This window comes from Aythya fuligula, chromosome 1 (assembly GCF_009819795.1).
Source record: "Aythya fuligula isolate bAytFul2 chromosome 1, bAytFul2.pri, whole genome shotgun sequence".
Taxonomy (NCBI): domain Eukaryota; kingdom Metazoa; phylum Chordata; class Aves; order Anseriformes; family Anatidae; genus Aythya; species Aythya fuligula.
The window spans coordinates 6512907-6537165 of record NC_045559.1 but is presented as its reverse complement, the minus strand read 5'-3'; the positions used below and the strand labels follow the sequence as shown (position 1 = coordinate 6537165).

General features: G+C 36.3%; 1 protein-coding gene across 3 annotated transcripts in view; it reads left to right on the top strand.

Moving 5' to 3' along the window:
* UPF2 (UPF2 regulator of nonsense mediated mRNA decay) overlaps positions 1 to 24259 on the top strand; it is a 53014-nt gene that overhangs the window by 6317 nt on the left and 22438 nt on the right. For 2 of the 3 annotated variants that reach the window (XM_032192028.1, XM_032192036.1), the window contains exons 3-12: positions 269 to 1048; positions 5768 to 5928; positions 6904 to 7101; positions 8934 to 9083; positions 11026 to 11088; positions 13626 to 13729; positions 14273 to 14358; positions 19722 to 19830; positions 21085 to 21198; positions 22329 to 22445. In XM_032192028.1, the coding sequence (XP_032047919.1) occupies positions 269 to 1048; positions 5768 to 5928; positions 6904 to 7101; positions 8934 to 9083; positions 11026 to 11088; positions 13626 to 13729; positions 14273 to 14358; positions 19722 to 19830; positions 21085 to 21198; positions 22329 to 22445 (1882 nt within the window). The remainder of the gene's footprint in view (positions 1 to 268; positions 1049 to 5767; positions 5929 to 6903; positions 7102 to 8933; positions 9084 to 11025; positions 11089 to 13625; positions 13730 to 14272; positions 14359 to 19721; positions 19831 to 21084; positions 21199 to 22328; positions 22446 to 24259) is intronic. The other variant, XM_032192045.1, reaches the window with a different exon arrangement.

The following is a 24259-nucleotide window of genomic DNA, read 5'->3' as shown; positions in this document are numbered from 1 at the left end:
TTGCAAGTCTGGTGGGATTAATGTGTTCTGCGTAGCGCTATTTCGTTTTGTAACACGTGGGACTTGTTTCTCGGAGCAGTAAACTTAAGCAGTGGTTCATGAAGCAGATGCTTTAGCTTTATAGGATTAACTTGTTAAATACCAAAAGGTAGTCTTAAAAGAAACTGAGTTGAGCATTACTGAAAGATTTTGAACTGGATAACCTGAAAGAAAGGCTCTGTAACAAAAGTTACTCTTTTTTTTTTTTTTTTTTTTTTTTTTTTAATAGAGAAAAAGAGGAAGCACATCAGCTCCATCAGGAGGCTTGGGAGCGCCATCAGGCAAGAAAAGAGCTTCGCAGCAAAAACCAGAATGCACCAGACAATCGCCCCGAGGAAAACTTCTTCAGCAGACTAGACTCCAGTCTGAAGAAGAACACAGCTTTTGTTAAGAAGCTAAAAACCATTACAGAGCAACAAAGGGACTCCTTGTCCCATGATTTTAATAGCCTGAATTTAAGCAAATACATTGCAGAAGCAGTAGCTTCTATTGTGGAAGCCAAACTGAAAATCTCGGATGTGAACTGCGCTGTGCACTTGTGTTCCCTCTTCCACCAGCGCTATGCTGATTTTGCTCCCTCATTACTTCAGGCTTGGAAAAAACATTTTGAAGCAAGGAAAGAAGAGAAGACTCCCAACATTACTAAGTTGAGAACTGATTTGCGTTTCATTGCAGAGTTGACAATAGTTGGGATTTTCACTGACAAGGAAGGTTTGTCTTTAATCTATGAGCAGCTTAAAAATATTATTAACGCTGACCGAGAGTCCCACACTCATGTTTCTGTGGTTATCAGCTTTTGTCGGCACTGTGGAGATGACATTGCTGGTTTGGTACCAAGGAAAGTAAAAACTGTTGCAGAGAAGTTTAACTTGAGCTTTCCTCCTAGTGAGATAATTAGCCCAGAGAAACAACAGCCCTTCCAGAATTTGTTGAAGGAATACTTTACGTCTTTGACCAAACACCTGAAAAGGGACCACAGGGAGCTACAAAATATTGAAAGACAAAACAGGTGACATTTACATGTTGCTTTTCATTTATGGAGGAAAATATATTTCATTTATGAAATGCCTAGGCTTGTTGCAGTATCTGTCACCAAACAAAAGGCTGTTAGTGGTGTGTGCAAGATAATGATGTATAAATTGTTAATTTATGAATTGAATATAAATTATTATGCTGTATACCCTAAAGTCTGAATTTCCTCTGAACACTTAAATGATCAAGCAAAAAAAAAAAAAACAGACTATAAATATATTTAAAGATCATTGATGTTGACCTTGAGCTTTAATTCTCTTAACTCTATCTTTTTGGTGATGCTTCCATAGCGGCTTGAGAGTAATGCTTATTTACCAGCTGGTACAGTCTTTTCCAGTTGGCACAATCTGATTCCTCCCTTTCCACCCACATGTGTTTAACAGAGCATATGCCACAAAGTCTTTGGCTTGTTTACTCTTTTTTTAGCGTACCAGTCTCATCAATGGTAATGAGTATGGAGGAAGGATGAGGTTGGATTGACAAGGTGTCCCTTACGCTCCGTGTGCAAATATTCTATATTAAGATGTTGAGGGCATAGTCAATTTGATTCAAATCCTCCAAAATGTGCATATGAAATAAATATTAAATTATTAAAATATTTAAATATTATTACATTAAACTAGTAAACATCATTACAGTTTAATATTTATATATATTATTTAAATATTAAATATTGAATGGTGTGAGTATACATACCTTTAAGATCTGAATAATTTCTATTACAAGCATATATGTTTTTTAAGATAATTACCTGCTTTATTTTTTTAAAAGCATCATGAAATGTCATTATTGGAGCCAGCCTAAAGCCAATTGCTGGTCTTTGAACCTGGTAGTAGCTACATCCTTCTGGGAGCATTCCAGGTAGAAAGAAATGAAACCTGTGCAGCCACAAGTTTCAGTTAAAATGCTGATCATCAGCACAGAGCCAAACGTACATTTAGAATATGCTCAAACATTCCCAAATCAGAGCATTGAACTTCTTCCCGCTGTGCTGATAGGTGTTGTGCTGCAGTCCTGTCCGGTAACAGCTCAGTGTTGTATTTCATGGGAGCATAAACTGACTTTTGAGCTAGCATTATTTCTCCAAGTTCCTTGTTATAAAGATATTATTGACTCAGCCGTTGTTATTTTTAATATAATCAGTATAAACTTTTGTACTTTCACAGCTATAATTGGTTCAGGTCATGTTGGTTCTGGTTAGGGTGAATGAATGAGCATTGCAGAGGCTTTATGAAAGAAATTTAAGTAGGGGAAAAAATGTTGAAAGATGTTAAGAAATAAGAGAGGAGCCCTGAGCAGGCTGGTGTGATCTCCTCATTGATCCTGCCTTGAACAGGAGATTCAGCTGGTGGCTTCTTCGTGTGCCTTCCACTTTGAATTACCCTACAAACTTAGGTGCAAAACTTTGCTTTGGTGAAAGAATGCGAAGAAGTATCATTTAACACTGGGTGAAAATTATTTCTTTCTCCCTGAAGTTTTAAACGTTTATTTTAGCTGCTTGAAAAAAAAGTTGGGGAATAAGTTTTAAGAAATGAGACATGGAAAAAAGCTTTCCTGCTGAATTTTATTCCCTTATGTTGTGTATAACATGCACTTGGCAGTTGTGTGCTATGGATTTGTAAGGCTTGAGGTCAAAGACAGAAATTTGGCTGGTAAGAAGCCTGGAAATGCTATAGAGATCTTCATAAATTGGATTTTTGAAAAATGATTGTGTTTTTTAAAGAGGCAATAATCCTATTGGAAAAAACAGCCCTCTGTGTATTGGAAACCTGATCCACTTTGCTGCCAACAACAGCTTTTAACAACTGTTAACCCAGAGCTGGTGAAGTGAAACGGGAGCGAGCTGTTCCCTCTTGTGCCCAGCAGCCAGTTGTAGGTTTAGGTTATGCTGTGTTGTCAGGTAAGCATCTCCTGAATCCACCTATCAGGAGGGGAACTGCCACTGTGAAATAATTCAAGCTGTGCAACCTCGTTGAGTTAATTGGGAATTAATATTCTACCCTGTGTCTGATGCATCACTTAGTTAAAATTAATATTATATATTAATATATTAAAGCAATAATGCTTTAATATATAACCATAAAGGTTTCTGTGAATGGGTAGTTAGGAAAACTGCTTTGAAGTGTGCTTTGGTAGAGCCTGACAGTTGTCTGGTTTCAGAGCTAAGAGCACGGCAAAGTCCGTGCAGGCTGTATCTGTGAAGGAAGGAGCTGGCTTGATTTGCCCAGTTCTAGTGGGAGTTCTCACAAGTGGTTGTTAGGCATGGAAGAAACTTCTTAAAACATGCTTAACCTAGACAGAAGACTGATGAACGATCCTCATGGTACTTTGCAAAATTCTAAGGAGACATAGATAAAGTACCTTCTGCTGTAATACTGATTGGATGCAAAAATGAATTGTGCTTTTTAAAGATCAATTGATAGGCTTTAGCTTGAATTTGTTAACGTTTGAGTGGGAAACTAGACTGCAGTTTTACTGTTGTTACAGTGCTATGCTGTTTTTATAATAGCACAGGGTTTCAGTGTTCATGTTTAGGAGGCTATTGTTTTTATATATATAAATATTTAATATATATAATATATATATTATATATAGTGATATTTTTATATAAAAATACTTAAATTTAAAATATACCTAATAGATAGCCATCTCCATGGAAAGGTTACATATTGGCACTTAACACACTTTCTTAATCCAAACTGAACTACTGCACTTCAGAAATTGTCCGTGCTAATTTTAACTTGATATTTTTTTTCCTGTTCTCCTTTACAGAAGCAGGTAATCTACATTATAGAGGTGTGCCTTTGTAGGAGGGACAAGAGATAGAACTACTTCTGCTGTTACTGCTTCTCGTTTTTTAGCAAGACATCTGTGTTAGGTTACAGTTCCAAGGGGCACAAGGGATTTTCTTGCTCACACTATGAATGTGCTGTTAACTAAGATGACTTTTGTTTACTCTTAACCTGCTACTAAAAACCCCAGGATGGATATCCCTGAATTTGCATTGCTTAGACTGTTAGACAATTTTTATGGTATAAAATGTTTGGGTCTGTTGGTAAGAATGTTATTTATTGCTTAATAAAAGGCTGATGCTAATGTAGTCATCGGCCTTCTGGGGCAAGCTTTGTGCTAGCAGAGATTGCCTTGTTCTGTATTTTTGGTTCAAACTCTTGAAAGTTCTTAAGATTTCTTGCTTAAAATCTATGGTATTTGGAATTCCTAGCTTCTCTAGGGATGCTACTGTGTAAGAGGCTTGTTATTTGTATTTCTTCTTGAAATTGACTTTAGAAATTTGTAACTCCAGTAGCCTGTTACTCAGTGTGCTTTTTGGCTGTTTTTAATAAGTTACATAAAATGAACAGTAACTTACTGATGCTTATCAAAGTTGCTTTATAGTCCCTGAGTTTCCAAGGAACTTGAAGGAAAAATGTTCTAAGGACTTTTGTGTTAGAAATTAAATGAGAAAATACAAGAACTTACATTGGAGAAAAGCTGTGCTACTCCATAAAAGTTGGTTCAATTGAATTCAGATTTTGGTGTTTTCCAACATAATAGATAAACTTAGGTTACTTCCATGTCCTCAGTTCAGCAGTTGAAGTGAAGCAGAGCAACCGAATGCAACAGGGAATAAAAAGGAATCCTTTTAAGTTGAGGCAAAGACTTGCCTTTTGTCAGGTGGATTTGGTGAATTTTGTAAGATGTTAAGATTGGCAAATGCCTTTTGGGTGGTGTTTGTAAGTCAAGTATTAAGGAATTTTTAATAATTGCGGTTTCCTTAATTGAAAACAAACAATTGTTAGTTTCAGAAAGCTGCAGATGACCTTTGAGACTGTCTTAAAGTATGGTTGCTGCACACTATTTGGAATTTTAGGAGAACTTGTTTTATTTTATGCGCTACCCACCTGCCGTAGAAAGAGGCAGGCAAAAGAAAATGCTTGCACATAATGCTCTTTTATTTAAAAAAAAAAAAAAAAATAGTTTTGAACCATACTCTCTACTCTTTAAAAACAAATGAGACCATTTTTAAAGCAGGCATAAAGTGTTGAGTAGTAGTGCTTATGCTCTTTCTAACACAAGTTGCTTTTGAAAACAGATTTCAATTTGAAATTTGAGAGTTTGAGATTAGTATGGGCACTTCTTAGGAAAGAAATCAAAGAAAAGTGATAAAGCAGATCTTAATTTGGACTGATAGCTTTGAAATAACTTGGCTTGTTGGAGAAACTTATGGGCTTGCTTTCATGTACAACTGTTTTGAGCCTCTTCCTGATGATCCCCCACTTCCTTATTTGAACAGAAAGGAATTGTATTGTTACAGATGTAAAGCAACATTTATCCAGCTTTTTTGTTAGTCAAATGCTTTACTTTCCAGCACTATGCGCTCGTGTAGTACTCTTACAGCACAATCATATTTAAAAAAAAAAAAATTTTTCATCAGTATCTAAAGAAAAGGCTACCTGAAGGCAGAACTTCTGTGACTGTGCTATGCTCAATTATATTGAACTCAATAATTCAGTATAGTTTGGGGGGAAAAAACAGCGTTGACCAAATTTTTGCTACGGCAGTCAAATCTGGGCTATGCACAGTTCTCGCAGAAGGAAGGTTAGCTTTGTGTAGTAGAGAAATTGGTAGAGGTTCAGCATAGCTTGAGTAGATTTTAAGAAAAAAGGTTGTCTTACTGTAAGTTTGATCTTTGTAGGCGCATCCTGCACTCCAAAGGAGAACTGAGTGAAGATCGGCACAAGCAGTATGAGGAGTTTGCAATGTCATATCAGAAGCTGTTGGCCAATTCTCAGTCTCTAGCTGATATTCTGGATGAGAATATGCCTGACCTTCCTCAAGATAAACCAACTCCTGAGGGTAGGCCATCTTTTACAGCAAGTAAACAAAATGCTGGACCTGGCTTGGATGTGGTGGGAAAGCTAACAAAATCCTTTTACTGATGTGTTCTTCCCCTTCATTTATTTTAATTTAGGTTTTCCCCCTTATGGATAGAAAGAAAGAAAGACTGTTTTTTTATTAAAGTAACATGCAACTGTGACGACTATATATGCTGTATAGTCACAGTAACTTCTCTAGATTGTTTCAGGTAATACAGGAATAAATGGAAAATCAAAATTGTTCCACTTAATATACTTTTTAAAATATTTAAATTATGGTATATTAGTTTTATAATCCAATATTTTTCTAAAATGAATTTGGAGTATATTTTGTGCAATGATGTTATGAGCAGGAACATAGTGTTATGCCAGGTAAGTCACTAGGTGGCTCTGACCTCCTGAAAACAGTGTTTAATTTACAAAGTTATTCAACACCTTAATGAATTTCAAGTTTTAGATTAAGAGATGATGTTGATATCATAAGTGTAACGTTTGTTTGAGATCACTCAAAGTGATCTTGAGCTTTAAAAAGCTGTATTTCTTGAACGCCTTTAACTTTAAAAGCAAGCTTTTTAAACTTTGTTCTTTGAATACAGTTGGGTACAGTTCATCATGCTCAGAGCAATTATCTTCTTAATTTGCTTGAAGTCTATTAACTGTCCTTTCTGATACCACTTAATGTGTCTATTGTCTGTACTTCATTTAGCTTTTACTCAGGTATTGCCTTTTGTTTTTTTCTGTCAATACCCAATTTAAGAATTGAAGATAGCTTATTGATATATTCAAATTGGGTTATTAAAAGCACCTTAAAGTACACATTGCTGTATTAAAGAGAAAATAATGGCAGTAACAGGTTCTCATGTTTCTAAAAGTATTTTTAATCTTTAAAGGTGTCTCCTGTGCTAAGGTGAGAAGATTGCATAAATAACATTATTATGGTTTCACGTTTCTGCAGAACATGGACCTGGTATTGACATTTTCACACCAGGAAAGCCTGGAGAATATGACCTGGAAGGGGGTATTTGGGAAGATGAAGATGCTAGAAACTTCTATGAGAACCTCATCGACTTGAAGGCTTTTGTGCCTGCAATCTTGTTTAAAGATAATGAAAAATGTTCCCAGAGCAAGGATTCCAGCAAGGACGAATCAAGAGGTAGAATACTTTACTACAGAATATGTTTTATCACATCTAACAGAGGAGCCAAATAGATGCAAGTAATTAGTCTGTAATGAAATTTGTGGTCACTGGGACATTCCACCAGTTTGGATGAATTTTTAGGGAAGTGGCTATGTGGGATAGGTATTATCCAAGTTGAATGTAAGGACAAAAAAGTAAATATAATTTAAAATTAATGGAATTATAGGTTTTAAAGAATTGGTGATTAACCAAGGTGAGTAAATATTAACTCTGTGTGAAATCTGAACGTTTACCACCTTTGAAAAATGTTAGTGAAAGAACAAAGTGAACACTAAATTGTTAATGATGGCAGTCTTGTTATTAAGTTGTATTAAAAGGACTGGATGAGTCTTCACTTCTGATGAGACCCTAGGGTCTCAACCAGGCATTGATGAACTTCATTTATAATTGGATAAAAGTGATATTTGTGATCACTGGCTCAAAGCATAATAGAAGATGCACGTTTAGATAAGAGCACTGCTTTGGCATTGAGGAAGTAAACAAAGACACAGGCTATGTAGTTTTCTGATACATGTATGGTAGGTCAGTGAGTAGGAGTGGAATTTCAGCTTTCCAGCTCACAAGTGTCTTTGGAATTTCTGCTTTCTAAAAGTTCCATGTGAGGGTAAAGAGTTGGAGTGGGTTGCCCAGGAAGACAGGAATCTGTTTCAAGAGATTTTCAAAACACCTAGAAAAAAAATCCCTGAGCAATTGGTTGAACACAGTATTCAAACCAACTGTGAGTAGCGGATTGAACTAGAGACCTCCTGAGGCCTATTCAAAAGTGAATTAAGTCTGTGACTTGAAATAGGTTGCCTGCTTTGAGTCTGCTATTTTTGTATCACCTTTGTTATTTCACATCTGTCATGGTTTTGTTTGAAAAGATTTTCAAGGTAAATAACATTAAAAAAAATACTTCTTATGAAGCATGATCTGCAAGTGATGCCTGAAGGAGGCCTGAAAGGATTGCAAAATGTTGGAGACAGTAGTCTTTTGGAAAAAGATTGGACTAGTTTATTGTCCAAGAAAAATAATAGCTATTCCTTCCTGAATCTTCTAGAGATTCACAGATTTCCCTCACCTTCCCCACTCTCCCCTGCAGGAATAATGATTGTAAGATTAGTTGATCTACATCCACTTTTCAGTATTTTCTTGCGGTTCTGATTTTTGTGTTCATTTTTAGGTTACTTTTTGTTGAGAAGCATAAGGAGAGAAGCACTTTCTCTCTTACATTACTTTGTCAATTTTGTTATCAGGTGTGGTATGAGGAATATGCAGTGCAAACTCTAAGTTAGTCTGTACCTGTCTCTTTTTGAATAATGTTTGCACTGTATCCTCTGAAAACCCAGTGAATGAATACTGTCTTTCTATCTGACCTTGCCAGCATGCAAGATTGTTTTGCTTGTATTTTCCATGTGATGGTTTCACCTTTTTCAAAAATTTTTTTATTTAGATGGCTACGTTTCTAAGTATCTTGCTGTGTTTGAATGCATGTGTGTTGTCCACATGCATTCAGGTATAGTTCAGAACATATAAAAGCAGTAAAACTGCTGGCAGTTCTTATTAGAGCCCACTCTGGATAAATAATTGCAGTTTTCAAGCATGCAGGTAAAGCCAGATGAAGGATGCCAAAGCACTGAGACCTAGCAGATGAGATGTCATAGGCTCAAGAATTTTGTAGTCTTTTTAAAAGGAAATGGGGTAAGGAAGGCAGCACTAAAGAAACGTAGATTTACCAACATGAGGCTAACTGTATTCTAACCATGTCTGCATGTATCTAAACATTTATTATTTCTACTTCTAAACAGATTCCAAAGATGCCAAAGATAATAAGGATGCACCTGGGAGTGAGGATTTGGAATTGGAGCTGGAGAATTTGGATATTAATGATGATCCCCTGGAATTAGACTGTGGCGATGAGGCGGAAGATCTTACAAAAAAGCTTCTTGATGAACAAGGTAAAAAGAATTGGTTTAGGTATTTTGTTGTTTCCTGACTTGTCTATAAAGCCTCACAAGCTCAAAGAAATGAGATAAAGCAGCTCTAGAGCTGGACTGTTTCAAACTCCTTCTGAGAGAAGAATGGTCAGCGTAATTCTGTATAATACTTTCTTAGTGTTTTCCTAAGCCATATCCTCTTCTTTGGAATCAATTTCTCTTCTGTTCTGCTCCTCTGAGTAGTCACACGATCAGCTTATTAAACTGGTTTAGATACTAAGTTTGTAATAAGCTGCAGGACTTTCACCTTTAGTGAGTTATGATCTGGTCAAGGATCTCAAAACAGTGAGGAGCCTTGGTTCCAGCTTTCTAACAGGAAATACACAGATGGTCTCTTGGAATCAGTTCAGTGTTCCTGGAAGCAGTTCATTCAGGATTGGTTGTAGCCTGCTAGGTAGCTCAAAAATACTGAGTCAGTGGAGATACAAAGGAATGTGGATGTTTCCATCTTGTCATTTTTGAAGGAAGTCTTGACAGGAGGATAAAGACTACCTCAAATGTAAAGACAAAGCCAAGTATGCGAGAGCGAGATGCTAGAAGTGTGGGAGGAAAAGCAGGAAGTGGGGGCAGAAATAGAAGATGCAGTCTTTGAATAGTTCCCAGAGGGTGCGGTGCTGGTTTGGGTATGTACAGTGGCACTGAAGGGACTGATGATGCTGTTGATTGTAACAAGAAAGCTGACACGTTTTGTCACATTAGAAGTATTAACCGTCAGTACTAGTTCCTGTTTTTAAAGAAGCAGTTGATTGAGCATTAAGCATACTCTCATCTGAAAGGTTAATCTAAAATGTCTTAGAATGAAAGTTATTTTTATCATTAAACAGAAAGAAAGTCTTTTACTTTCTTCCATGTGAAAGTAAGGTCATTTGGCTCACAATGTAGGCTTTTTCTTAGTGGAGAACTGCTGCTTTGTGATTGTCTTTGCTCATTAGTTTTCTTTCATGAAACATGGAAAATAAGCTTCCTTGCAAATCCTGTACCTTTGTCAAATTTCAGTTACTGACAAGTGGCTTCAGAGGTTTATGATGGAAAGGAAAATGTGACCACTGAATCCTTTTTCTGCTAGAAAACTGGGCTGAAAAGTTAGCAGCATATATTGTTACTCAAAACATGTAAAGAAGCAGTGATTTTTTTTTTGTGGCATTCTGATGCTCTTAGTAGGTAGCACCAGATATACAGAATTGAGAGAAATCTGAACTTAGATGTTTCAAGCTCTGATGTTTCTATTTAGTGAGTAAGTAGATTTTTTTTCCATCTCTCCTGAGTAACATTTACTGAAGTTTGACATTAAGGAAAACTAGGTGTCCTTCAGCTACAAAATATAGCTCTACGTTTTCATATTTTGTGCATCTGTGTTTGAGTAAGTTAGTAATATTTTGTGGAAAGCCAGCAAAGAATGAAACCATTCTATTATGACACTATTAAAAATAAGTGTTCTTGGCTGAAGTGATAATCTTTGAGTGTGGGTTTCATTGCTAGAGGCAATAAGCTAAATTAGAGGGGAAAAAATGAAGGAAAATAGGTTAAATAAGGTAGACAGTCCAGTCAGTTGATACTGTGTGTCTTTTGTTACTTCTGCATTTCCTTCTGGTGGCTAGCTTCTCTTCAGTCTTTTCTTCCATGCCCAAATACGAGGGAGATGAGGTGTTTTTCCAAAGCGTGCATTTTCCAAGCAAATTTGTCCTGGTCTAGCATCCTTCACAGCATTTCTATGCTTATTTCTGCACTTCTTTCCTGAAGTTGGGGTCTATTGTCAGCTAAATTTAAGATAATGACATGTAAGAGGGAAGTTGATGTTGCTAGTTGAAGAGGATTGTTTACCAGGAATTCAGGTAATGAATTTTGTTTCTCTATTGTGTTAACTTTGAGTGAATCTTAATTTTCTTATTTTCAATATGCTCAGGCAAGAGAGAGGGAGCAGATAGCACCGGAGCTGACAGTAGTGACGGAAAACAAGCTGAAAGAAGTGAGTTTTGAGGTTGTTCTTAAAAGAGAAGAGAAAATGGGGAAAAAATGAAGATGTGTGAATGGAGACAAAGATGTTAAGTGAGGAATGGCCTGGGTGGAAACCATCAAGTGTATTGGGAGCAGGGGCACTCTGGTGTTAATACATACAATCTAGCCTCAGTTTTTGTAAGGTTAGTCAGCAACAGAGAGAACATGTAGAAAGGTGAGTGCTAATTCTCAACCCTGTTACTTGCTACACTGTTAAGAGAGCTGGGAAAACTCCTATTGGAAGTGCAGGAATTAAAGCAATGTATATACACACACTCATTAAAACACCTTGTGGAACTGGATGACTTGTGAGACTACATTCTATGCACAATCTTAAAATGTGGTAATGAGAGACCGGAACTCATAGGATCAAAGTGAGAAACGAGCAGAACTCATTTTTTCATTAATTGCATACTTAGAATAGTTGTTTGCCCTAAAGAAGGAAGCCCTGACCTTTTCCTATCGCTGTCAAATTCTTGATTAATATTATTTCAGTCTTAAGTCATACTTAAGGTACTACAAAAAATCCTTTCCACTTAGAACGTAAGCAGGTACTGCAATGAGAAAGAAATGCAGAAATATGATGGGAGAACATCTGTAGATTCTACAGTTGGGGGGGAAGCTAGTGAAGGAATAGATATTTGAGAAATGTTGAAATTGAATGTGGTATTAGGGCCTTCTGAAATATTATCTTAAAATAAAATAGAAGTCCTCACCTATCCAAGTCACTTTTCAAGAGCACAGAGTCAGTTTGAACAGAAAAGTGAAACGAGGCAACAAACAGCAGTAGTGGGAGAAGGGTAAGATAGGACCATTCAAAGGAGACAGGAAGGTATAGCTGTAAATATCTAGAAGGAAAAACATCTATCTTCAAAAAAAAAAAAAAAAAAATTGCTAGTAAAATCTGTCTGGATCAAGAGCTCTCCTGCATTCATCTTAGTGAACTCTGTCATGAGAGTCAGAGTTCCATTAAATACTGAAACTTCAGAGACCTCTTTTGTCTAAACATCTGGAAAATCTTCATTTTTTTCTTTTTTTCCCCCTCCTTTCTTAATGAGCCCTTCTCTTGTTCTTGCAACTTCCGATTGTCCATGGAAGAGAAGAGACAATGGCAGCTGCTTTGATCTGTAGCATGTTTAAGACAGGGTAGCTGAAAATGTTCCTTGGAACAATTCTCATTTTTTTTTGTCTACCTAAGCTCAATTCCTATCCATTTCCAAAACTGAGAAAAACCATCTCACAGTGCAGCATCTTAGTTTTCTCTTTGCCTTTCAGTACCTTGAAAAAGGAGCTTCAGTCTTTGCTAGTTTGTCTTTACAGACTACACAGTAAGATAAAGAACTTTTTATTGGGTATTTTGTAGGGTGTTTTTTGGATGCAATTTCTCCCCCCCACCCATACCCTGCTTTTTGAAGTTTGTCTGTATTTTCCTTTCAAGTATCTCCTGGGCACTCCTGTTTGTTGCTGCAAGTCCTTGAACTGAAAGGAAACAAATTGGCCTGTTCCCTTTCTCAGAAAGCGGTGTTCTTTTGCCCAAGGAAGGGTCCTTTCAAGGGTTTGTTCCAGCTCTGTTCTGGCTCATGTTGTGCTAAAGAGCAAACTAGACTCTTCTTTAGGACTTTAGTAAAAAAAAAAAAAAAAAAAAAAAAAAAAAAATCAGGATTTTTTTTTTGAAGCATACCACTTTTCTGCAATTAGGGGGTGTCTCTAGGGGATTCATCTGTTGAGATCTTTATAGTTGGTGTCACAAAACCTGAATTTCAGTGGTAGAGTTGTCCTGTGTTCTTCTACTTGACTTAGTTAGTAGATACAGATCACTGTCACTGCTTCCTGTTGCAAAACACACTGAGCCATTTGCTTGAAAAACAAGTTGTCGCTTGCCTTGCAACTGCTACAAGATCAAACCTCTATCTTTGTCACTTTGTGGTTCTGTACTCTCGTTTCTGTACAGGTGAAGGAATAAAGTTGGCCTGCTCTAGCTTTTGCAGCCTCAAATGGCCTTAATGTTTGTTCCTTGCTCAACGACAACAAAAAAAATAAATCAGTTTCTCATTCAGGGAAACACGCATAAAAAGTAGAATCCATGATTGCACTAAGGTTTTGCTGTGCTGTTTTGCCCCACATCCAGGCCTTCTTATGGTCTTCATTTTATTGCCCAAGAAAATTACCTAGTTTTCTAGGAATATGTACTTGTTGTTGTTCCCAGCAGTATAAATTAGGAGGTAGGGAACTCTTGATTTATTATGAATTCATCAATAGGAAGATAAGTTTTAAAGGTGATCTTTTGGACAGTTGTTGGCATAAACAATCAGTGTATCAGTCAATGGATTTATATTTTGGTCATTAAAAATTAATTTTTGTGTTCATCTTTATCTAATTTTTTGGAATCGGTAGTTAAATATTTAACAATTGACCATTACAAATGTACTGTGCTTGGAGAATGTGATAGTAAATCGCTGTATTTTGTAGCTTAAAAATATGTCCTGCTTGTTTATTTCACTCTGTTAGAACAAGAAGATGAAGAAGCCAGCACTGGATCTCACTTAAAACTTATAGTAGATGCTTTTCTTCAGCAGCTTCCGAACTGTGTCAACAGAGACCTCATAGACAAGGTATAGTCATAGTTTTCATTTTTTTCTTCTCTTAAAATCATGTATTGATACATCAGATTGATCGGTAATAAAAACTGAAGCATTGGAATTTATCAGTAGTTGAATTCACTTTTAACCTGGTGGAAATATTTTTCTCCCATTTAGTAAACTGTTGCCTAAATATCATAGGTTTCATCTGCTCATTCTCTTATATTTGCTCCAAAAGAAGTAGACCTGTCTTGTTTTTCTCCTTCCTTTTACTCCCTGACAAATTATTCCTCTTCTGTCTAAAGCTCTTTCTTCGTGTTGATCTGAAGAATTGGTCTGTATTCCTGTAAATATACGTGTTTTCCAACTGTCTGTTCAAGACAAAAATGGAGATTTTTGTTTATCTTTGTTTTTAAAACAGTTGCAAGTAACAAGCATGGTTCTGTAAACAAAAAAGCATGCTATGTTGTGTGATTATTTTTTTATATATATATATATATATATATATATATATATAAATAAAAGACCACCCCGTTATTTAAAGGTGAAGTATTATTTTGACTCTTCTCTTTACAGGCAGCCATGGATTTCTGCATGAATATGAATACAAAAGCCAACCGAAGAAAACTAGTGCGAGCCCTTTTCATAGTTCCTAGGCAAAGGTAAGAACTGGAGGAAAGAAATCTGGATCCACCCTTTAGTTACTTAACATTTTTTTTTTTTTTTAACTGTCTAAATTAATGAAGGCCATCGCACATTCAAGTCACTTTTTGGCTGTGTTTACTCCTGATGTGCACTTCTGGAGTGATTTTTATGCTAGAGCACAAAAGAAATATTTATTATTAATAATCAAACAATTCACCAAAATATTTTGTCATAGCATTATAGAAATTTTTTAGATAGCTTCTCTTGTTTGGTGCTTGTGCATTTATAGTGGTTCTTCTCATGACTTTTTTATTCTAACCATGCAAGTAACAGTGAAACTTACCAAAAGGAGGAGGATGTGTTGGAGAACTTGTGCTCTAATTATTGACAGGCTCTTATATAAAAATACACAAAGTAGTTTAGGAAGGAAGATTTCTTGTGATTTGTTAATTCTGGTATAATACATAACCATTATAGCCTTTTAACTTCTGGAACAGACTTGGTTTGAAGTCGGCCAGCTTAGAGGAACCAAACAAAACAGTTTGTGAATGACCTTTTCCCTCCATGTAGATTTATCTATGAAGAATTTTGGCATTTTTTTCTTGAATGTCTCTTTGGATAAGATAGGCACTTGCAGGAAGATCCTTACTTACAGAAATTACTGCAAACATTGAGATAAAATTGTTAAATTCATTAGAATAATATTTCTCTACTTTTAACTTCTACCTTAAATAGATGCAGCTTACGTAAGTGCAATTATGGAGGAGTCGCTTTTCTTGCTCCACCTTGTCCTGTTTCTCTACAGAGGTTGTTTTGATGTTGCCTTTAGTTCCAAATGTTTCATCATCATCTTGGATTTCCTGTTATATTTCACACTACTTTTATTCCATTCCCTTTTAACACCGTGGGGCAAAAACATACTGAGTGTTCATTCATTGTCTTACTAGTGGTTGCTCTGTTATCCCCCAAATTTATTTGGGCAGTAATTATTAAAAATAAAAAATAAAGAATTGTAGCAACTCAGTAGATTATTAAAGGTGGCATAGTTAGCTTAAGGAGCTGTTACGTTCTTGACAGTTTTGTTCTTAAATAGCTGGGACTAATACTGAAACAACTGGGTCAGATGATCTTCTTGCTGTTGTTCTTAAATTGTAAACATTAATATTAATATTTTACATGAATTTCTTATCTTTTAATACCTCTTTCTGCTGCGTACTCCGAGAACCTCTGCAGGAATACCATGAATAAATAAATACTCCAGCCTCCCATTGTAAGATCAGGCCAGTTGTATGCATCTCCCTGTTCTTTTGCCTGCATTAGCGATGCCCATCTCTGGGCTACTAAACAGGAGGAACGGAGTGGTGACTGAGCTTTTTGTTTTGAACCACAAACAGTTGCTGTGAAAATACCAGCTGAACTGCCTCATAAATGCAGGCAATTTTAAAGGGCAATTGACCCTAATATTAGCTTTATTATTGTGCACAATAAAGGAACAGTTCTGCTTTCTATCCTGAAATCAATGTTTGTAATCCTTGTGAAAAAACTCTGGGTTTGTCTTAATAGCATACAGTACAGGTTACTGTGAAATGCTACAAATTGGTTTAGAAAAAATAAGTAATAATGCTTCAAAGGTTTGTATTAACAGTCTGGCTTTGTGTATCTCTTCACTGAACCGTGCTGACATCTCTTCTCTTGTTGCATAGTAGTTTTTACTAATTCCAGGAGTTTCTGTAACTTGCCTCCAGGATAACATTGGAGCAGCAATGTCAGAAAGCTTGCTGCAGTTAAATTCTTGATGATTTTTTAAAAAAGTTTCAGAGGAACAGTGTCCTTGTAGAATATGGATAAAGCAGTGTTTTTTCCAAATGTGTTTAGTCTACAAGCACATTAAATAATATAGTGTAAACCTGGCAATTATGTTGGCAGCCATAATAAGATATTTAAGAGTACAGTAACTTCTCTTTGTTCCCTTAAGAGATTGTAGTTTTAGGAAATATGCAGACATGATAATTGTATCAAGAAATTACAAAACTTTGGCGGGGGAATGTTTGAGGAGTAGTGCAGATACTTCTTGAAAGTTTAAGTATGTAGTTCTGCTAGGGAGCTTTCTTGCTCCTCATTGCTTGGGCAGGTTGGGATAAATGCAGGGTTCTTCAAGACAGTAAACTTAGTTTGGCAAAGAAAGGTAATTTTTCCTCAACTACCTGTAGATTAGTGTCAGAATACACCATCATTACACTGCTTTGTTGAATGCTTATGAATGGATCACACTTTAACTTTCAGATGTAACTTGAGCCTCTTAAACCAACAGAACAAAAAGCCTTTTTTAGATTTTTTTTTTCAATGCTAGTATAGAAGTGTCTATCGGATCAGTATTGAAGGATTGATTTTTCACTAAATATTAATATTGTAATTTAGGACTATATGGCTTGTACTAAAGTGACAGTATAATGATTTGACCATACTGTTTGCAGCTTTAGGGGATTTGTGTGTAGTTCTTTGCTATCCATCTGAATTCTTTTCCTAGACGGCCATACATAATTGTTTGTATACTGCAGCTATTATACACTAGCTATTCTTAATTCAGAAGCTAACTGCTTCATGAGCATTTTAACTCAAATATGTAAACCTCCTTTATGTTTAACTTTGAATCTTCCTATCCTGAGAACCTTTGTTAACAAGGCCTCTTTTGTTCAACTGAACTTTGACTTTACAATCTTTCAGTGGCCTTTTTCATTTGAGGATAAAATTGAGAGATTTGCTTGAGATAAAGAATTTATGCCAAGGCTAAAAAACAAAATCAAAAAGTGCTCATTTGATAGCGTGAAAATACCTATAGCATCACATTCTTCCCACTGAGTAGTGCAGGAGGCAGTTTGTAGGTGTTCAAGACACACAAGTACATCTCATTTAGCTGTGTTATGATTGTGCTTACGAGGCAGGAGTTCTGCCATGCACTGTTGCTTCGTTCTTTAAGCTTTGTAGTAGAATCTCAATTATCAATATGTACAAAATGTCGCTTTTACCCTTCTTAGTAAAACTTTGGAGGCATCAGTTCTAGAGAGATTGCAATTACAGGCTTTAATTGAATGAAGTCTTTATTTTGTTCGTAAATTCACATTTGAAATTCTACAAAAAAAAGATGACGTCTTAGCTATTTCATTGATTTCATGTGGCCCCATGGGCCAGAGCTCGCTGTATTTCAGTTGAGATAAGAGTGAAAATGAAAACTGTCATAAGTAGCAGTTTCACATGTTAGTTCATAGGGTGCAACTCGTTCCTGATGCTAGATCTCGCTTCGTAACGTGGAAGAACAAGAAGAGAAAGCGATACTGTTTGTGGGTTTTGTGGTCTTGGTGGTGGTTTTTGGTTTTGGTTGTTTTCTTGATGTTTCTTTGCCTCTTCCTCAAGAAAAAGAAATGCTTTTGCAGAAAACAGGTTACCTAAATACAGGTACCAGTAGGTGGTGCCACTGATATTGCAGTCTCTTCGCTTCTGAACACTGACTTTTTTTTTGTCTCCTGAATGAGCAAGTGAACAGATTCAATATCTGATAGCCAGTTTCGCAGTAGTTGACCCAAGGCTTTTCCTTATTATATTTCACCTATTTAGAAATACCCAGTCTCAGTATTCTTCACCATGAAGAAACCTTTTGTGTTGTGTGATGGAACAACAACAATGCACTGTAAGGCTTAATTTTCCCTCAGGTATGTTCAGTTTACAGAGGTGAAGTTATTAGCTCTCAGCAGGCAGGTATTTGCTCAGATGAAAGCAAAACTTTCTTCTACTCTTTTTTTTTTTTTTTTTTTTAAAAGATGTCACAGAAATCCCCTCAGTCAAAATACACTCCCGCAAATGAGCCAGAGTCCTCTTAATTTAGCTCGTACATGTCTATGAAGTAACAAGACTTTCACTTCTCTGTGAGTTAATGACTAAATGCTTAAAAGCAGTAGTAATTTGCTGTGGCTAGTCATCCTTGACTGTGTGTTCCAACAAGCTCGACAAATGTAAATACTGGTACAGTTATTGATTAACAGGGGCATAAAACTGTTAAATAGGTAACTGGGATACCTGTAATGTTTCACCAGGGGTTTTATGCATTGTCAGGAGGTCACTTAGAACGTGCTACTTGAAAAATGCAAAGATAATGCTTCTGTTCCACAACTTAGATATGTAATTATCCCTATTTCTGTTTGTGGATGTTAAACATCTGAGAAGTGTGCTCCAGCGGCATTGCTTTGCTTCTTTGTATATGGTTTGGCTTTGGGCTTTTGTCCTGATGCTATTCTGGAATCCAGTTCCACTTTGTTACAGGGCAAGCTCTACATATTGCTTGTGCTTTTAGATTTTCTTGGCAGTGTTTTTTCTTTTCCTAGCAATAAAGAAAACCTTAATGTGTCATAAAGTATAAACTCAAAATCCATTTTTTCTTTACAATTTCTCACTTTAAATATGCAAAGTTGTTTCCACTTATATAAAAGAAGGCATGTTCTAGAGTTCATCTCCTATTTACAGTGTTAACTTATGCTCTGAAAATAAGGTGAAGAAAGTACAAGACTTGTGCATTTGGTTTCTCTGTGTGTAGCAGTGGTACCTACAGAGAGATGTGAAGCAGCTCTTACATTCTGACTATTGATAGCAATGCCGTGAACTAGGATCAAGGGCACATATCCCATTTTTGCAACCAGGTTGTTTCTTCCCATCACAGATGAAATATGAACTTAGGAGAATATAAGTTGCATGCCAAAATTCCCTAAGGGGAAACATGTTATGAAGGAATATAATTAAGGAAAGGTTAAAGAAAATAAGTTCTTTAAATTCTGAAATATTGCTATCTGTGGGAATGCTAGCTGAGCATTTTAGAGAAGGGTTGCTACTTCATATCATCTACTGGGCTTTCTTCTATGTAATAACTGAACTAGAGTCATTTACTAGTTAATACCTTATAAGTAGAGACATTCTTACTTGCCCTTTCACCCCCAAAAGGAATTTTGTAAGAATTTGTCGCTTTGCATATTGAAAGGGATCTGAATATTCCTTGTATCTAGAATTTCTTAAGGGCAATATGTCAGATTCCACAGTTAAGATGGTGTTTGCCGTTTCACTTAAGGCAGTAATTTTGAAAGTGAATCAACTCTGAGGTCTTCTGTTAGGATGTGGTATTATACCCTTTTGTATTGTTGTTTTTAAATGATTCTGCAATCTGAAGCATGAGCCAGTAAAGTTGCTTGTATGCAATTCCATCAGTATATGTGCATTCATCCTTCTCCACAAGTAAAATGGTAGCAGTACTTGTAGACAAACACTTTTTTCTCTATAACGTAAATAAGCTTTGTCTATTTTATCGTCTCACTCTGTGTTTGTAACCTTTTGTTTGCAGGTTGGATTTGCTACCATTCTATGCAAGGCTGGTTGCCACGTTGCATCCCTGTATGTCTGATGTAGCAGAGGATCTTTGTTCCATGCTGAAAGGGGATTTCAGATTTCATGTATGTTTTGTTGTTTTAGTTTTTTGCTTTCCAATTAATATGTTAATCATCATCCTTTGGGGAAAAAATTCTTAATACTATGTTGATGTTAATTCTGAAGTTCATTTGACTAAATTTAGAGTGGTTATCTGTCAGCTGAACAGATTTGCTCTTGAATGATAGATTTTCGTATATTCAAAATTTTTTTGGTCTTATCAAATGTCCGTACATATATGCATTGCTTGTAGTGTCATACTTAATTTCCAGTGTTAAATAATGATAAAAATGAGCTGTGTAACAATTAAACTGAAAAGATCTGGAGCTGTGCTCCAGCTGGAAGTTTTAGCTTACTCTAAATTAGTAACTTGGAGAATGGGAACTGACCAATTCTAACAAGCCCCCATTATGAGGTTATTATTGTAATATAGCACTTAATTCTAAAGCTTTAATTTTTGCAGTTTTTACCAACCATACATTTGTGAGGAATGAAAGGTATTTTTCATTGTTCCTTTAACTATGGTTGTTGTGATTTTGTAGTAGAACTAGTTACAGTGCACAATGTTGAATTTTTCACCATTTTCTGAGTTTTATGGCACAGATTGTAATATTTTCCTAATGTTGACATTAAAAGATATGAATTATTCACTGAATTCTTAAATACTTGAAGCTAACTCTTTTTATTCTTAGGAAAAGTTACTTCTGTTGTACAGAAGTGTAATTTTGTATCTTGCTCAGTATGGTTATTTTTAGAACTAGGGATAAATTTGTGCTTTTCATTAAATTTTTGGATATCTAATTAAAAACAGCCAACGAAATGAAAAACAGGAACAAAGAAGTCTGTTCTTTGTTAAAACAGACTTGGAAAAGCTGTCAGTGTTCAGTATCTCCTTAGAGGTTTATACTAGTGGTCTTATTTGTATGGTGACTACTTTCTGAATCAAAAAGCAATAGAATCTAGAATACCTAACCACTACTTCACCATGCCCAGAGGAGATGGCATTGTTGTCTGTCTATAAATACTGGAATGTTAAAGAACTGTGTGGGTGTTGCAGGCAGGCAGGGTAAGAAATTTGAAACTTGCTATAAAAGCATGTTGTAGAGGTAGAGAGGCTTTTAGGAAACCTGAGAGGCTAAGGATAGGTGAAGGTAGAGCATAAGAAACTGAACAAATATCAAACACTTCTGAATTCCCATGCTTATTGAGGATGCTTGTTTTATAACAAGCTGGTATTTTTGACAGCCTAAAATCAAATGCTTGTTTTTCTTTCTTTTTAGGTAAGAAAAAAGGACCAGATCAACATTGAAACAAAGAATAAAACTGTGAGATTCATTGGTGAGCTTACCAAGTTTAAGATGTTCTCCAAAAATGATACTCTCCACTGCTTAAAGGTTGGTTTTGGTAGTTGTATACTACTGTATATACTGATAACATATCCCTATCATATTTCACTTCAGATATCTACTGATGATGGTCTGCATTAATTCACTGCACAGGATGCTTTAAGCCTTGGTGTCTGTTGTTACTGTGTGTGAGGACACTTTTATAGCCATTCTAGAAATTGGAATGACCATTCTAATTTTGTCATGGTAGCGGGACTTTAAAATATACTTCCACATTTGAACAGAACCAAATTGCTAATAAACTTCTTTTGAAATTAATGATAGACATTGCTACTTCTATGTCTGTTCTGCTGTGAAGCTGGAAGTGAGCTTTTATTTTCATTAGGTTGATTTCAACTAATGTTTTTACAGAGAAAAGAGTAAGGGAGAAAAAGCAAACCTTTTGGTGGCAAGGCAGCAAACCTTTTGGAAACATTAATCTCTAGGCAATGTCATCTCAAATTGTACGCTAATAAATATTCCAAGTTACTTTTTAATGTCAAGTCCCAAATTAAAAGTAGGTTCTAGAAAAATTAAAAGGCTTTTTTCAGAAGGTCATTGAAGGCTTACATTCCCGTGGAAATAGCTTCTATTCATAGTCCATTAGGTATTGAAGCTGAATTCTTAAAAGTTTTACTCACTCATAATTTTTTTCTACCATCTATAAAATACTGTAAAATGCAAAACTCCATTAATTTTTAGAAGTTGCTTAACTTAAACAGTGTATCAAAATTAGGCATTCTTTGATGGTATTGTGAGTCTATGCAACATTATTTGGTGACTTTCCAGTCTGGCAGCATAAACTTCAGAGTAAATATGGCAGCTGGAAGGGATAAAGAAGAGATGATAATGCTTGTTTTAATGTAGTCTTCTTTTTGTGCTAGGCTTAGGAAACATTTTATTTTTCAGATAAATTGAGCCTAAAATTTGGCTATTGACTGCTCTTATACTTTTTTAATGAGGTGATTTTTTTTTTTAGTTTTGTTGACATATGAACAGTGAAATTAATATGCATTGTTCTTTAACAATAAAAAAAGGAATGGGACACCACCATAGTCTAAAGTCTGGTAGTTAAGTTACTGTTTTCTGCAGCTGAAAAGCATGTTAAACATTTGTGGTTTTATATAAATGTATTCCAGATGCTTCTGTCAGACTTCTCTCATCACCACATTGAAATGGCATGTACTCTGTTGGAAACCTGTGGAAGATTCCTCTTCAGATCACCAGAATCTCACTTGAGAACCAGCGTTCTTTTGGTAAGAGAAAAACCTGTTGTCTTCTGGGCAGAAGGGCTGTCATGTACTGAATTAAACCAGTTCTTTTTTTCTGGCGTTGTGTTGTGGTCTGACCTTAACAGTGAGTGCAACCAACCTTCATTGTGAGTTGCAGGGTTTGGGTACAAATAAGTGAAAAATGGAATTCACTTTTATCTTGACTGCTTGGGGCGGATAACTTCCTGAACTCTCGTAATAAAAACAGGGCTGAGTATGAGAGGAAAATAAATCAGTCTTTCTGAAATCTTGTATCCTTGTGGAATAGGATTGGGTTGGACTGGTGTAACATATATTCTAGTCTGCTTTGGTGGTATCAGCCTTTGTAAGTCCTGTGGGCTTGTATCTTTTGTTTTTTATAGCCTGTTCAGTGTTGTCTCAGCTCAGATTGCACCTCCTGTGAGAACAGCTTCCTGAGCGTGTTCTGAAGAACTCCGGTTGATCTGTAAATCCGTTCATGACTTAAAAGAAAATGTGAATAAAGGATTAAATTCCTGAAGGAAAAAGCTATTGTGCTTGAACTACAAATAACATGTTTTATAATATCTGAGGGAATAGTATTAACAAATAGAACAGGAGAAGATGCTTTAACTGGAGGTGAAGACAGTTGTGGAAACAGCTGGTTTCTGTGCCTCGAGTAACAATTGGGGGCTCTAAATTTGAAGGAAAAGTTTTTGAAGACTAGAGGAAGGGATTTTAGAAACAGAGTTTGATGGTAATTAAAGCAAAAATAGAAATGTTATCTTTGTCTAGGTAAGTACTAGCAAAGATTTAAAAAGAACGGGGATTAGCTTTGGGTATCTCAGTTGTATGAATTTGAGCCCTGAATAATACGTTTCCTGGCTTGAGAGGTGATCTTAAAATGTTTTGTCCAAGATAAGATACTGAGGCAAATGTGGTTGAAATGCTTCAAAGGTAGGTATTAGTAATGGGAAATGGCATTCAATTAGAAGCAGCTTAAGCAGATGCAGGCCAACTACTAAACCACTTTTTTATTACAAGTGTGATCAGATGTTTTAATGTTCCCTTCTGACCTTCAAAGGGAGGTGATCCTGCCCTTCCACCCCAGTGAGGCCACACCTGGAGCATTGTGTCCAGTTCTGGGCTTCTTACTACAGGAGAGACCTTCAGCTCCTGGAGAGAGTCCTGCAGAGGGCTGTGAGGATGATCAGGGGCCTGGGAGCTTCTCTCTTAGGAGGGGAGGCTGTTTTACTGAAGAAGACAGAGGGAATCTTACCAATGTATATAAATATCTTAAGGCAAGGTGCCAAGATGACAGGGCAAGACTCCTTTCAGTGGTGCCCAGTGACAGTATGAGAGGCAACGGACACAAACACAGGAAGTTCTATCTAAATATCAAGAAAAATCTTCATGGTGAGTGACAGAGCACTGGCGCAGGCTGCCCAGAGAGGCTGCAGAGTCTCCTCTGGAGAGATTCAAAACCCACCTGGACAAAATGCTGGGAAAGTGCTCCAGGTGACCCTGTTTGAGCAGGGGGTTGGAGTAGATGACCTCCAGGGGTCACTTCCAACCTCAGCCACTCTGTGATTCCATGAAGGGAATGGTTTAAACATTCAGTATCTCATTCTAGAGCTATAGCTCTTAAAAGCTGTGAAGTATCCCTGTCTTCTGTACACACATCTTTCCTTACCAAAGCACAGGCTTACATGTGATAGGTCTCCATTGAATCTGCAGCCTCCCTTCCTGTTCTGTGGAGTTAATAGGGCAGCAATTGTTGTGTACCTGGGTATATTGCAATATAGTTTTCTTTAAAAATGCTGTTTCTTTCTGAGCCTCTT